Source organism: Sardina pilchardus, chromosome 9 (genome assembly GCF_963854185.1).
Source record: "Sardina pilchardus chromosome 9, fSarPil1.1, whole genome shotgun sequence".
NCBI classification, from domain to species: domain Eukaryota; kingdom Metazoa; phylum Chordata; class Actinopteri; order Clupeiformes; family Clupeidae; genus Sardina; species Sardina pilchardus.
The window spans coordinates 19369272-19384300 of record NC_085002.1 but is presented as its reverse complement, the minus strand read 5'-3'; the positions used below and the strand labels follow the sequence as shown (position 1 = coordinate 19384300).

The window sequence follows — 15029 nt, the reverse complement described above, 5'->3', positions numbered from 1 at the left end:
AGCAAGCCCACTCTTGCAGCTCCTCCACGGAGATGCACATTTCTAGTTCTCATTGAGCTCAATGCAATTCAAACCAGCTAATCTGAGGCCTATTGCCTCATTAAGATCAATTTCCTAAAGATGATTTTATATTCCTTTTTTCAATCAACTTTAGCATGTGTTCCAACACTTATGTAGGGGACTGTACGTCTATTTACCTCTAACAAATCATCTTAGCAACAACCTACCAACACGATTACCTTAGTGTCGAATGATGCCCAGTCCAACACAGAGAGAGTACACTATCAAAGTTTTCCATAGATGTACGTATGTGATACTAATAGTAATAGTGTTACTTATATAGATATTGATTCAAAGATCAATAATAAAAGCCTAATATTTTAAGCAAATATTTCACACTGATGATGAGTTACCATTTAACGATGTAGCTGCTGGTAGCATATATATTTTTTAATATAAAAAAATAAACAATATATTTTTTTATAAATACATTTGATCCTTTACCAGGAGTGTTATTAAAGTAAAGGGGTGGCTCTGAAGGTTCAGTTTAGAGCCTGAAAGAAATGGCTTATCCTGACTTTGAAAACAAACTACCCATTTATACAGTAAGTGTGAGTATTTACTCTGTGCCCCCCAAAGGGGTGTTCTTCATTCCTTATGTGCTGTTCCTGTTTTCCTGTGGCATCCCACTCTTTCTGTTGGAGACCTCTCTGGGGCAGTACACGAGCCAGGGATCAGTCACTTGCTGGCGAAAGATATGCCCTCTTTTTGAAGGTAAGCATTAACCTCACAACCCTGCTGTGGATATGGACAAGTGCCTCTTTTGTGGTTAACCATCAGTTGAGGCTTTTTCTTGATCACTGATATGCTTGTGAGAAGGTAGAAAACCTTCTGATATGATTTCATAAATAAATAGCCATTTTAGTGAGCCCTTTTTTTATTGACAGGTCTGGGCTATGGAAACCAAGTTGTGGTTTTGTACTCCAGCATCTATTACATCGTCATTCTGGCCTGGGCATTCTTCTATCTATTCTCCTCCTTCACACCTGAGTTGCCCTGGGCAAGCTGTCAAAACCCCTGGAACACAGGTATTGGCACCCTCATCTTAATTTACAGCCATCTTTGTTTTAATGGCTTTCTTGTCCACGGCACTTACACATTTTATGTTGCAACAGAGAACTGTATGGAGTTTGACAAAACCAGAGGCCTACTCAACTTAACCATTTTTGAAAATGCAACATCGCCGGTGAAAGAATTTTGGGAGTGAGTCATTTTTAACTGTCATATGGTTTTGATTTGTGTGTTTTTAGGTCTGGCCCTAACATGCTTTTAGAATTTAGGAAATTCATGTCATGTCAGCTCCATGTTATGCTACTTTCACCTGTAGCTGTAGGATATGGCCCACCTGCACAGCCAGGAACATTGCTAATATTGTATACAGTACATGTATATACATGTATGGTATCTACTGCACTATTTATTCACCTTTAGGCTGCATCTCAACAGGTTTGATGGTTGAAGCTGTCCAATGTTTCGATCCCTGGCCTTTCTCGATTAACTAGATAACTTAAATTAAATGCTATCAGTTTAAAGTAAATTGTTCCGCACAGTGAGTGAATTCAATAAGATGTTAACATTTTTTATATTTCATGTCTTTTCCAGGCGAAGGGTTCTGAATATCACAGACAATGTGTATGAGATGGGCAGTATGAGATGGGAGTTAGTCCTGTGTCTTCTTCTGTCATGGATAATTTGCTACTTCTGTGTGTGGAAAGGAGTCAAGTCCACAGGAAAGGTGAATGGTAGAAATATTCAGTTATACTGTTACTATTAGTTTTTCATCACATTTTTCTGATGTCATCTTACAGTTGTTGAGTGATATCCGAATGACTTGATGGTCATATTCACATTTGCAGTGATCTCTTCATTTTTAATGTGACCGTCAACTCGTTTCAATGTCATTCAACAACCGTCAGACTTTAACCCGGGTCTCCCGAAACCTGTTTCTTTTGATGTTAAAAATAAAAAGATAATAACAATTTTATTGATCTGTGGTAAAATATGTAGCTGTATTACTTGTTTCTGTTTTCTATCCTTTTCCATCTAATAAAATCCATATTTGTCCACTGATGCCCTCTGACCTCTGGCCTGTGGTCCCAGGTGGTGTACTTCACAGCTACCTTCCCCTACGTCATGCTGGTGGTGCTGCTGGTCCGGGGGCTCACACTGCCCGGGGCAGCGGATGGCATCAAGTTCTACCTCTATCCCGATCCAGCACGCCTGGCTGACCCTCAGGTATTAGGTGTGAGCCGTGGTTCTTTATGGACCCATCTGTAGTGTAGGAATGTACGCACATCTATACAAATTCGACAGCTGCTGGCACAAACGTTGAGAAAAGAAAATATATCTGCACAGTACACTGTCTTTTATGCTCCCAGTTTAATGGCAGGTTACAACATTTGTCAGGTATAAGGTATCTATATGGCCCTATCTCATGGAGTGGGCATGGGCATAGATTGACATGCTCATATTCTCTATTTCTGTTCACAGAGTCAGAGATATGTCGATAGCATTTTAGATTTATCGTGCTTGAACTGCTAGACGCTAAGTGATTATCAACTCAGTACTGTCTTATTAAAATAGATCCTGTAATTACCTGTAGGCAAGCTGCTCTGATACTTACAGATCTGTTGAGGACCGATTTACCTTAATTGAGAAATTTGCTTTTGCCGCTCATCTTTTTCCCTTTCATTCTTAACCTCCATCCTTACGTTATAGGTGTGGATGGACGCTGGCACACAGATTTTCTATTCTTATGCCATTTGCATTGGATGCTTGACTGCGCTGGGCAGTTACAATAAGTACGACAACAACTGTTACAAGTAGGTGGACATACAATATATGATATTATTGTTTTGTGAACTAGCAGAGATAAAGAATGGTCCTTGGTTTGCAAAAAGTCAGTCTCAGGGCAGGAGACATCTGCCCTGTCAAACTTAATTTGTATGGTTATTTATTTATTTTATTTTTTTGCCTGAGTGCTGTAGAGGGTAATTTAATCGTATCGTGTTTTCTAAAAAGAACTTTAACCCTTAAATGCATAACATGGGTCACAAGTGACCCGGACGAGTTTATTTTTTCTGTAACTCAGCTATAACTTATTTTCATGACCCAGCACTCCATGATATCCTCAATTAACTTGTTTTTGTTCATTACAATACTAAATATAATTTTTTTCTCTTAAACTTTTTACATAAAAACACTTTTTCTGTCACTACCCCTCTAATGCATAACATGGGTCACAAGTGACCCGCATTCATTTTCTATGGAGTTTTGTTGAAGAGTTAGGGTTTCTTAGCTATATTTAAGAAAATAATTTAATTTGTCATCTAATATTCCAGGTTTCCATCACTTACTTAGTTTCTTCCAAACATCAATTATTATTTTCATTAATTGATGGATACTCCTTGAATTCCAACTCTTTTTATTTGTCTAAATTACATTTGAACACATGGGTCACAAATGACCCGCATTCATTTCCCATGTAAAATTAGCCTATAATCAGAATTTCTTTGCAGTACTCTTTGAAATCAGTGTAATTAGTCATTTAATATTCAAATTTACCATTACAAATTCAGATTTTAATAAACAGCAATAATCGTTCACTCCTCTATGACTACTCTATGAATGTGAGTAAGTTTAGTGAAACAATACAATGATTGAACACATGGGTCAGAAATGACCTGTGTGTGCAAAGTGTGATTATGTAAGATAATGAATATTATGAGAACAATTTTAATACAAACAACAAATTCTAATATTTCTAATACTAATCTGATTAGAAATAGTTGTTATAGGCCCCAGCCGTGACGCGGTTGGGGCACCTGCACCACACGCCGGCAACCCGGGTTCGATTCCTGTCCCGTGGTCCTTTCCAGATCCCACCCCAATTCTCTCTCCCACTCACTTCCTGTCATACTCTACTGTCCTGTCCATTTAAAGGCATAAAAAGGCCAAAAAAATAATCTGAAAAAAAAGAAATCTAAACATTTTTAATTTGCTTTTGTAAAACACTGTACATTATGTCACTGACACTTTGAATACCAATACAGAACTGCAGTGCATCAGTAACGCAATTTATGTCCATAACTATGGATCTATGAGACTTCTCTCAGACCGTCACCATGGTCTACCTGTGGATGGCATCATTCATAGGTATACCGTGGTGACGGTCTGAGGGATGTGAAAATAGATCTATAGCGAGAGGACTTGGAGAACTGGTTAACTTTCAAACTGTGGAGAAGTAGTAAATGCGACTAAAACTGATGGTTTTGCTTGTCGTACCACCTCAAGCTGGTCATTTTAACTGGTGTTGCTGGTCTACATTGTTGGTTTTTACTGGCCATGCCAGCTTATGTTGGTCATTCTAGCAAGCCAGCATGACAATCTCACACCAACAATGTCAAGCTTGGCAGGCTGGTCACCAGCATGACCATCTAACACCAGCGGTATCCCACACGACAGGCCATGACCAGCTTCCTCAGATGGTCACGCCAGCATGTCAACCTGGTGGCCTAACCAGCTACACCAGCTAGCAGCAATAGCTGGAAGAAAACTAGCAAAGATCAGCTCAAACCAGCTACCAGCGTACCAGTAGGGATGTTTCACAAATGACCACTGTCACTTTATGGTCCTGGCACACAGGCCGTGTGCATTTGGAGCAGGAGAGGGTGACTTTTCTATCACTGGCAGTTGGACAAAGGCTGCATCGCTTTCATTTGGATTTTCTTGTCTTAAGTCCTCTTGTGGCTGGGTTGTCTCAGCACTCCCCATATCGCCATGGTCTTGCAAATATTATAGTTACATAAAATGGTTCACATAATATTCATTATCTTACTCACAATCACACTTTGCAGACACAGGTCATTTCTGACCCATGTGTTCAATCATTGTATTGTTTCACAAAACTTAGTCACATTCATGGAGTAGGCATAGAGGAATGAATATAATTATTGGTGTTTGTTAAAATATTAATATGTGATGGTAAATTTTAATATGAAATGACAAATGACACTGATTTCAAAGAGTACTGCAAATAAATTTTGATTATAGGTTCATTTTACATAGGAAATGAATGCGGGTCATTTGTGACCCATGTGTTCAAATGTAATTTAGGCACATAAAAAGTGTTAGAATTCAAGGAGTGACCATCAATTAATGAAAATAATGATTGGTGTTTGGAAGAAACTAAATAAGTGATGGAAACCTGGAATATTAAATTATAAATTGAATTATTTTCTTGAAAATAGCTGAGAAACCCTAACCCTTCAACAAAACTCCATTGAGAATGAATGCGGGTCACTTGTGACCCATGTTATGAATTAGAGGGGTATTGACAGAAAAGTGTTTTTCTTTAAAAAGTTTAAGAGAAAAAAATACAACTTAGTCTTGTAATGAACAAAAACAAGTTAATTGAGGAATTCATGGAGTGCTGGGTCATGAAAATATTTTTTTTTTAAAGAAATTGCTAAGAAACCCTAGCCCTTCAACAAAACTCCATAGAAAATGAATGCGGGTCACTTGTGACCCATGTTATGCATTAGAGGGGGTTTCAATAGCTCATGCATCAAAGGGTTAACACAGACATGTGAAGCTTAAAGTCAGAAAGAAATGACTATGTTGTTTTGTTTTCCAGAGATTGTGTGTGGCTGTGTCTATTAAACAGCGCGACCAGTTTTGTGGCTGGTTTTGCCATTTTCTCTGTATTGGGGTTCATGGCTTATGAGCAAAAAACAAATATCTCAATGGTAGCAGAATCAGGTAATATTTAAAACATATATGAATAAAGTATATTTTTAACATTCCAATGAAGTTCAATATACATGTGCCCCATCAGAGAATTATGTTAATGGTTGGGAAAAGGCAGACTGAGGTCATTGGTATCCAGCTGTGTAATTGTATTACAGTTCAGCTTGTTCTGTTGTCTCATGTAGTTTCTTTATTTCTCCCTAGGTCCGGGCTTGGCATTCATTGCCTACCCTCGAGCCGTCGCTATGATGCCTTTACCTCAACTCTGGGCCATATGTTTCTTCATCATGATCATTTTGCTTGGGCTGGACAGTGAGGTGTGTGGTGCATCACATATCAGAGCAGACAGGCTTTGTTTGTGTCTTAGCTCAGGTTTGTCATTGTTGACTGTATACTCTATGATGTCTCTCAGAAGAATAAACATACTTTGCAATTATACAGGCTCATGAAATAGCCTATAGAGGGGTAAAAGTACTTTAAATGCATTAATTGAATAATTAAATGCTTCATAATTTAAAACCATTTTTGTTAGTCAGAGATTGACAACTTGTACTCATCTGACCCTTAGTATGCTACCATGCCATGTTTGATTAGCATTTGTTTACCAACCAATCAGAGGAAGGAGGACTCACAACTTTGGCAGCACCCTTTCCCTTGTTGTGGAACAATCAGAATAATGTTAATTGCCTATCATAACAATGACTGTCATCATAATCAATAACTGTGAGATGGTGTGAGTTGGGTTCTGGTTTGACCTTTGCTGTGCCTTAGCCCCAAACATGTTGAGAACCTCCTGCTTTAGGGAGTTTGAGGCTATTGCTTTCAAATATGAATGACTGAATAATAAACTCTTGTCTATTCAGTTTGTAGGCCTGGAGGCTTTGATGACCGCCATCACAGATATGTTTCCCCACTTCTTCCACACGGGCAAGCACAGACGCAAGATCCTTCTGCTCATCATCAGTATAGCGAGCTTCCTCATTGGCTTAGTGATGGTCACTGAGGTAAGAGGTCAACCTCAGTTCCCTGTTCAAGATTCAACCAGCTGATCAACACATTGCATCATAAGCACGGAAAGGATTGGTGTGTTGTAAACCTTTTTTTTTTTTTTTTAAAGCTGACATCAAATAGCAACAAACATTTGTCTTAATCATGTACCTTACCTTGTTTAGGTGACCCTATTTCACATCACTCTTACACTATATTGCCCAAAAGTATTGGGTCACTTGCCTTGACCCCCTAATGACTTAAGCGACATCCCATTCTTAATCCATAGGGTTTAATATGATGTCAGTCCGTTCTTTGCAGCTATAACAGCTTCAACTTTTCTGGGAAGGCTTTCCTTAAGGTTTAGGAGTGTGCTTTTGGGAATTTTGGGATTGGCTCTCAGTTTCCGCTCCAATTCATCCCAAAGATGTTCTATCGGGTTGAGGTCAGCATTCTGTACAGGCTAGTCAAGTTCATCCACCCCAAACTCTGAGATCCATGACTTTATGGACCTTGCTTTGTGAACTGGTGCACAGTCATGTTGGAACAGGAAGTGGCCATCCCCAAACTTCCCACAAAGTTGGGAGCATGGAATTGTTCAAAATTTCTTGGTTCATGCTGTAGCATTCAGAGTTACTTTCACTGGAACTAAGGGGCCAGCCCTTTCCTGTTCCAATATGACAGTGCACCAGTGCAAAAAGCAAGGTCCATAAAGACATGGATGACAGAGTTTGGTGTGGATGAACTTGACTGGCCTGCACAGAGTCCTGACCTCAACTCAACAGAACACCTTTGAGATGAATTAGAGCGCAGACTGAGAGCCAGTCTCCTCGTCCAACATCCGTGTGTGACCACACAAATGCGCTTCTGGAAGAATGGTCATTCCCATAAACACATTCCTAAACCTTGTTGAAAGCCTTTCCAGAAGAGCTGAAGCTGTAATAGCTACAAAGAGTGGACTGACATCATATCAAACCCTATGGATAAAGAATAGGATGGGACTGAAGTTCATATGGGGTCAAGGCATGTGACCTAATACTAATACTTGGAAATATAGTGTATATGAAACAGGTATGGACATATCCTCACTAAATATGCCTCAAGTCTGCCATCTACTGGTGACATTGCACGAGGAGAAGATGTCTGTGCTAACACACCTAAGTACACTCAAATTTTCTCTTAGCTTTAAATGTTTTCATGTTGGGCCTCAACATAGCGACTATTCAATTAAATTTAAATTTTATTTGTACGGGACAATGTGCAATTGATACATAACATTGCTTACTACTTGCATTTGTTTTTAGAAAGATGGATGCAGTCATTAGAGCCATCTCTTCTTTTTTTGCTTCTAGAGATTCACTGTTAAGAACGCTAAACTAAAACAGTTGTGTTCTCACACAAATATAATGTGGTGAAACTATGCAACCTGCCTTATGGAAATTTGATTTGGTTTATGACAGTGTCAGTCTAAGCTTTAACAATGCTGAATGGCTTAATGCGTATGCGGAGCAGTGCTGCCATTTGTAGTCCGTACTGGTTGCAAACGGTGGCATTTGCCTGTGGATAAACATGTAAACCAACAAACAGACCACTTAATACAGATCCAGTTCAGATTGCAGGATCTAATCTAAACATTGGTTTGTCTCTTCCTCGCAGGGTGGGCTGTATATTTTCCAGCTTTTCGACTACTATGCCTGCAGTGGAATGACTTTGTTATTGTTTGCTTTGTTCCAGTCTGTATGTATTGGATGGATTTATGGTAAGAGATATTTTGTTACAGTAACTACATGTATGTGTTTCAATTTACAGTTTTTTCCAATCGTTTACACACAATTTTGAAAACAGGGCTCTTTTTGTCAAAACATATCACACAATTAGCCAAACACCACACCCAATCAGCAGAACATAACAGATTGTTAGCAAAATGGAATATTTCTGTCAAAATAATAAACACATTGATAAAACCTTATACTGTTCTCATATCTCTAACACATTCTTTGAATGATTCTACACTGTGTCCATCTTATACACACCAACACAATAAATTCAAAACACATCTGTAAAAACCCTCTTCCAATATATGGATCTTATTCAGACATATTGTTTGAGAGCATTAGGATAATTTAGAAATATTTTGATGAACCCTCATCAAGCAATGCACAAAACTGATGCTGCAGGCAATATTTCTTTCTTCCACTGTACCATATTCAGTTACAGTGACAAGTCAATCAACAGAAAATGGCAAAATTATAGTTCTTGCTACTGTAAAGTGTAGAAAAATAAAAATCTGTACACAAACAAAAAGTACTGTACACTTACAGTCACTGAAGAAAAACTAAAGCAACAATACAAACAAGTAACAACAATACATAATACTCTAATCATCTCTCTGTCTAGCTGGATCAGGCCATAAGAGTTCACCACATCACAGGCTATGGGTGCCTCTCATTTGGGCTTTTATACGTCCTCCCTCGCTCCTCTGGCCTCGATCCTCACTGATCGACATAAAGAATGATGGGGCGAAAACAATGGGATAGTCTATCCAGTGTTAGTTATAGATCAGTGGGAACGCCCCTCGAGGATCGAGCATAACACACCTGAGTGCTGTGTTTTCAATTTTGCACATGTGTGCTTACACACCTGGTGGATGTGATTATTCAATTTGTTCATTAGTGTGGTCATTGGCAAGCAAGGGCTTTATAATGAGAAGGAAGTACCTAACAATCTTTATCTGTGTCTAAGGTGTGAAAATGTGTTTTACGTTTTGACATTCACTGTGTGTAATGTTTCGCAAAAAGTGTGAAGCTGAATTTGTGCTTACTGTTGTACTACTCTGTGCAGACGTTTTGCTTATAAGTGTTAAGTATTGTTAACTGTCTGTTAATCTTAATTGTAGTGTGTAAACGATTGGAAAAAACTGTAACGGTTTCTTTTTCCGTAAGCTCATTTTGCTAAAGTGCCTTTTCGTTGGTGCTCTGTCCCTTCAGGTGCTGACCACCTGTATGACAATATAGAGGATATGATTGGATATCGGCCTCTCCCTCTGATAAAGTATTGTTGGAAATATGTCACACCAGTAGTCTGCTCTGTGAGTATACTTATTTTGTTATAACATACTGTTTGAACATGTTTCCATCACTCAGATTTTCTTGGCAGTTTTTTACTCTTGCCCAATGAAAGCAGAATAGGCACATGCTGTTTATATGTGATACATTCAATTTATTTCCACTCGCTCTCTCTCTTGTCGTCTTAGAGTACATTTGTGTTCTCCCTCGTCAAATACAGTCCTCTGAAGTTCAACAACACTACTGAATACCCATGGTGGGGTTACGCTATTGGTTGGTGGTTCACTCTTTCATCTACATTGCTTGTGCCCCTTTGGATGATATATGCAATTATTTCTACTCCTGGAAGTCTACGACAGGTATGATTCATTACAAATCTATAATATTACTGAGAAGACACACTGATAATTAACAGCAAATGTAACAATTGCAATACATCTAGATATAATAACAATATCCTTTCTTTCCAAAATTACAATAATAAAATAACAATATATTTGAAAAGAATTTACTCTCATAAATTAAATGTGAAGAAAAAATAACAAATCTTCAGTACTATATTGTTCCCGTCATTGAAGAAACAGTAAGGGGTTTTGGTCTAAAACTAGTGAACTAAACCTTACCCCTTGTAAACAACACCAGCTTCCCAGTTGGCCCTGATAAAAGCAATATACAGTAGTTTGCAGTGTTGTGTGGCGAAAGATTATTATCAGTTATTTTTGTGGGGTGTGCTGTCCCAGAAAAACAGCTACCCAGTGCATATGCCTGGCTAGAGGTAACTACAAGTGTGCTTATCTGTCGTCCACATAACCATGTTTATACCACTGAAAGGAATTTGAATGTAAAACCAAACTATACCTCAACAAAAAGTCGAAAATTGTTTCATAGCGTTGCCCTCACTGCTGTTGACTGCATCATGTCTCCTTTTTGCGTTCTTCAGAGGCTTCAGACACTGTGCACTCCATCTCGAGACCTTCGAAACCGGACCCAAAAGAACGCCATCCACTGTCCTCAGGACCCCGAGTGTAGGGTTCCATTCCAGAATTCAGAGACAGTCTGGAACAAGTTCAAAGACACTGGCCCTCTTTAGATATCTTGGGGAAGTGTCCCTTCTAATCACACTAAGATCTTGTAGAACAGTCATGATTTAAGCTACAGATCTCCTGTGGTTAGCTGGTGAACACATCTGAAATGGGGTATGCTCTGTTTTTGGACTGTGACAAAAGAAAAGTGATTTCAAATTAGTCCACCAGTAAGTGTTCACCAGTAACATCTAGAGTGAGTGATTTCAGGAATGTCTCTTTTGAATATATCATGTCCTTTTGATGGGGACATTTTTTAATTCCAGTGTGAATTAATCAAAGGCTGCTGGTAAATGTTCCAGATGAGATGGTTTATATTGATATTTTTATAAAGGATTATTTTCTGATCTGAATAATTGTTGGTCTTCCGGTGCTTATATACTGTAGGTGACCAGGAACAATCCACAACTTAAAATAATGACAGGACCTGCTGAAAGCTCTTACTCGTCAAAGCCTTTACTGTACAGTATGTGTACTTCAGAAAAAAATGACCAGAGCAGATTTGCTTAATGTGTTTGTGTGTGTGTGTGTGTGTGTGTGTGTGTGTGTGTGTGTGTGTGTGTGTGTATATGTGTGTGTGTGTGTGTGTGTGTGTGTGTGTGTGTGTGTGTGTGTGTGTGTGTGTGTGTGTGTGTGTTGCTATAGCATTATTATGTGCCAAATGTCGGCATAACCATATGGTCTTCAACAAGAATTGCCATAGTCGTATTTACTTGGTATGTCGTAAACAAGACAGGATATTGTGCATTATGTTTTATAACATAACAGAAATATTTAAGTTAACCCTCAGAAGGGTATTTGTGTATTCTTTAGGGGTGTGAATCTCTCATGTGAAAGACGATACGATTCGCATCTAGATACATTGTCACGATACGATTCAAAAAAAGATACATGTTAATAGCAAACGATTCGGTACGATTCAATTCGATGCGATTCGATGCAATTCGATGCGGTTCAATAATCGAAAGCATTCTGAAAGTTATTTTTCATTGTGCACATTCACTTTACAATTGTGCACATTTTACATGATCAAGTTAATGGTTATCAATAGGACAAACAACTTGATGTATGAACATGACAAAACATTTTATTGTGAAAAGGTGAGGTTTTTCATATAATATTTTAGTAATGACACACACTGAGGACACCATAAAGAAATAAACAGAAGAAACACATATCTCTGTATATGTTGTATAAAAAAAATTAAAGACCAAAGAGGTGTCGTTACAAAAGAAAATAAAGCAGTGCTTTGCCCTTGGCCTTTTCTCATGTAAAAGAATAAATGATTCTCTGCTTATCTCCCTCAACAATGGAATTCTCTTCTCTGATTGGCTGATGGGGTGGCCATTAACTTCGTATAACCTGCTGCCTTTGAAGTAGTTCCCGTATCACACTTGAATATTAATTCGCCAAACTCGTTGCGAAGTTTAAATGAACTATCTTGTTGCATCCAAGCTGAAATACAGACGTGCAGAACCATAGTAACATTGTAGCATATGACGGAGGTGGATTGTAGCTAGTTGGATGCCATGTAGGCTATAAAAGTAGCGATCTTTCAAAGTTAAAGTTAATCAGAATCCTGGGATATGCCCGCTTGACAACGGGAGAGATAGAACCAGAGCCATATAAAGAGACCTTCTCTTTTGAAAAAGCCAAACGACTTCCAAACTTTGGATTTAAGTTTCGCCGGCGCGTTGAATATAGGTTCGGAGTTGTCAGAAATCTTTTCTGAGGAAGACTAGCATCTCATTCCTTCAGGCACGTCCAGGACACGTTTCGTTGGAATGGATAGAAGAACGTGATAGGCTATGCCATCTTTGACCAATGAGAGGCTGTCATTGTTCTCAAATCAAAATTGGGATGCACACAGCCACGCACCAGGCCAGGAAATCGAGTATTTCATAAGAGACGGTCAAGTCAGAAACGTTTGCGAATGTGAACCGATTTGAGTCTTTTAAATCGAAACAATAACCGATTCATGTCATGAAAAATTCGAAACGAGGCTTGATGCATCGATGTAGTCGTCTTTTACAGGTTAAAAACGAATATCGATATGTATCGGTTATTTTTTACACCCCTAGTATTCTTTACTACACATGGATCATAGTGCGTGACAACACACTATCAAATATCTCTCCTGGTACTTTGACAGTCTGTGATTAAGCCTACCTGAAATCTGAAAAGCGATTGTTTTTCTCTGTGTTACAAAAGTATGAAAGGGGCTTAAAATGGTGTATATGTCTTTGTTATCACAGTCATAATAATCTGATTTGTAATTTTCAAGAACACTTTAAATAGTAAATATGAATATAATTATGTCAAAAGCCACGATTCAATGTTGCTCTTATATGCATCAGTGATGGTTGGATGTGGGCCTGTATTTTTCAGTACTGTATGACACATTGGGACCAGTTAATGTGGATCACAACGTTTATCTCCCATTGTGTACATCTTTTCTGGTTGTTCTTTTTGCCTTTTATTTGTGTAACACTAATTGTGTTTGTATAGTTAATGAGACTCCTGCATCCTTTGGGAAACTGAATGCCAGTTTTTATGAATTTTCTAACCATGTCCATTTGAGTATTTTCTTGTTCCTTGCTCAAGCTACATGCCTTCCATCTCTTGCAGCTCTGTCTCTGCTTTTGGTGGAATATAATAATTTGTGTCCGCATTTTTTGGTGTTTGGTGTATTTCTGTGTTGCTGTAACTGAACAACGTTTATTGTTTATTTTTTTTGTAAGTACTATGAATGCTGGTGAGGTGTTGACACCTACCTTTGACTCTGGAATGTTAACACATTGATGTTCTAATGCCGTGCATACACAGACATGACACTATAAGAGCTGTTATGCCTGTAGATGGGCATGGAGTTATCTGCTCTGGATTTAGCAGTAACAAACATTTTCAAATGTAGGTACAAATAACAGTAAGGACACCCACTGCATGTTGAAATACAAAATAAGCTTTTGCAGTTGTATTTTTGAGCCTCTGATCTCCTTGAGGAGATCTCTGGATCTGTACAAGTTACTGGGAAGAAAAATAATTGATATGCGCTATTATGTTAGACAGACCATGACTAAAATCAATGTTGTCCATTGTTGTCTTATTGTTCAGAATAAATAAAGTTTAGGCAACATACCAATGGTGGTTTTCCTTTCAGGCCTGCGAGGTGTGCATCGTAGTCTTTTAATTTGCCAATGTGAATGTAATGGTAAAAACAGCAACGTTGTATCTAATGCTGCATTCCAGACTTCATCCAAACGAGTGGGAGGTGGGACCTACCCTACCTGAAAGGTTCTACCTCCCACTTCAAAGCGTTCCAAGAATTTTGGAGTGGGAGGTTTAGAAAACATGGGTGACCGCCGTAACGTTAGCATACCGTCGTAACGTTAGCATATTAGGCTAGGCTAACTGTATAACGTTATTTCACAATACATTGTATTCTTTGTTGACACAATTTTAAGTCATAATATGAAGAACAAGTTAATTATTGTGTCTAAAACAACCCTACCCTAAAGTTTATAGCGTATTCCTTGAAGTTACCTCTCACGGAGCATGTCTCCATGGGCGCCGTCATAATCCTCCCACTTCATTTTGTTGAGGTCGGGGCAGATTGAGCTCCTACGAGTTTGCGAGTAGGAGCTCCCACTTCGACAGGTGTTCCAGTGCATCTTTCGTAGTTGGAGGTAGGATTAATCCCACATCCCACTAGTTTAAATGCTGTCTGGAATGCACCAGACAGCGGCAATATAAACGAAAATGATAGTAGCAGTGGTATAAGCGCGATAATCAACTCCGCGCCGTGCGTTTCTAGGAAAATAATGCACTAAAGGCCCGCTCAGGCGCTCACACCAAGAACGATAAAAAGCTAACACCCAATCAAAACCCATAATATTCTAGCCATCACATTCATTTACATGAGGAGAGACTTTTCTTATCGTTGGCCAGTGTGGACGCTTTTATCGTTATGGTTATAGTTATCGTTATTGTTCTGTGTGAACGGGCCTTTATTGAAGTGTAAAGTCCCCTCCGCCTGCGGCGTCGGGTCATTATTACCACTTCGAATGTGCATTATTTTCCTAGAAAC

The 15029-nt window shown here is 38.7% G+C and overlaps 1 protein-coding gene across 2 annotated transcripts in view; it reads left to right on the top strand.

Annotated features, from left to right (window-relative positions):
• LOC134092978 (sodium- and chloride-dependent GABA transporter 2-like) overlaps positions 1-14080 on the top strand; it is a 37715-nt gene extending 23635 nt beyond the window's left edge. Inside the window, exons 3-15 of one of the 2 annotated variants that reach the window (XM_062546191.1) lie at positions 640-774; positions 948-1088; positions 1176-1263; positions 1663-1795; positions 2161-2295; positions 2779-2882; positions 5696-5820; positions 6013-6125; positions 6672-6812; positions 8452-8554; positions 9783-9883; positions 10049-10219; positions 10801-14080. In XM_062546191.1, the coding sequence (XP_062402175.1) occupies positions 640-774; positions 948-1088; positions 1176-1263; positions 1663-1795; positions 2161-2295; positions 2779-2882; positions 5696-5820; positions 6013-6125; positions 6672-6812; positions 8452-8554; positions 9783-9883; positions 10049-10219; positions 10801-10950 (1640 nt within the window). In that variant the 3' untranslated portion in view covers positions 10951-14080. The remainder of the gene's footprint in view (positions 1-639; positions 775-947; positions 1089-1175; positions 1264-1662; positions 1796-2160; positions 2296-2778; positions 2883-5695; positions 5821-6012; positions 6126-6671; positions 6813-8451; positions 8555-9782; positions 9884-10048; positions 10220-10800) is intronic. The other variant, XM_062546192.1, reaches the window with a different exon arrangement.
• The last annotated feature ends 949 nt before the right edge of the window (positions 14081-15029 follow it).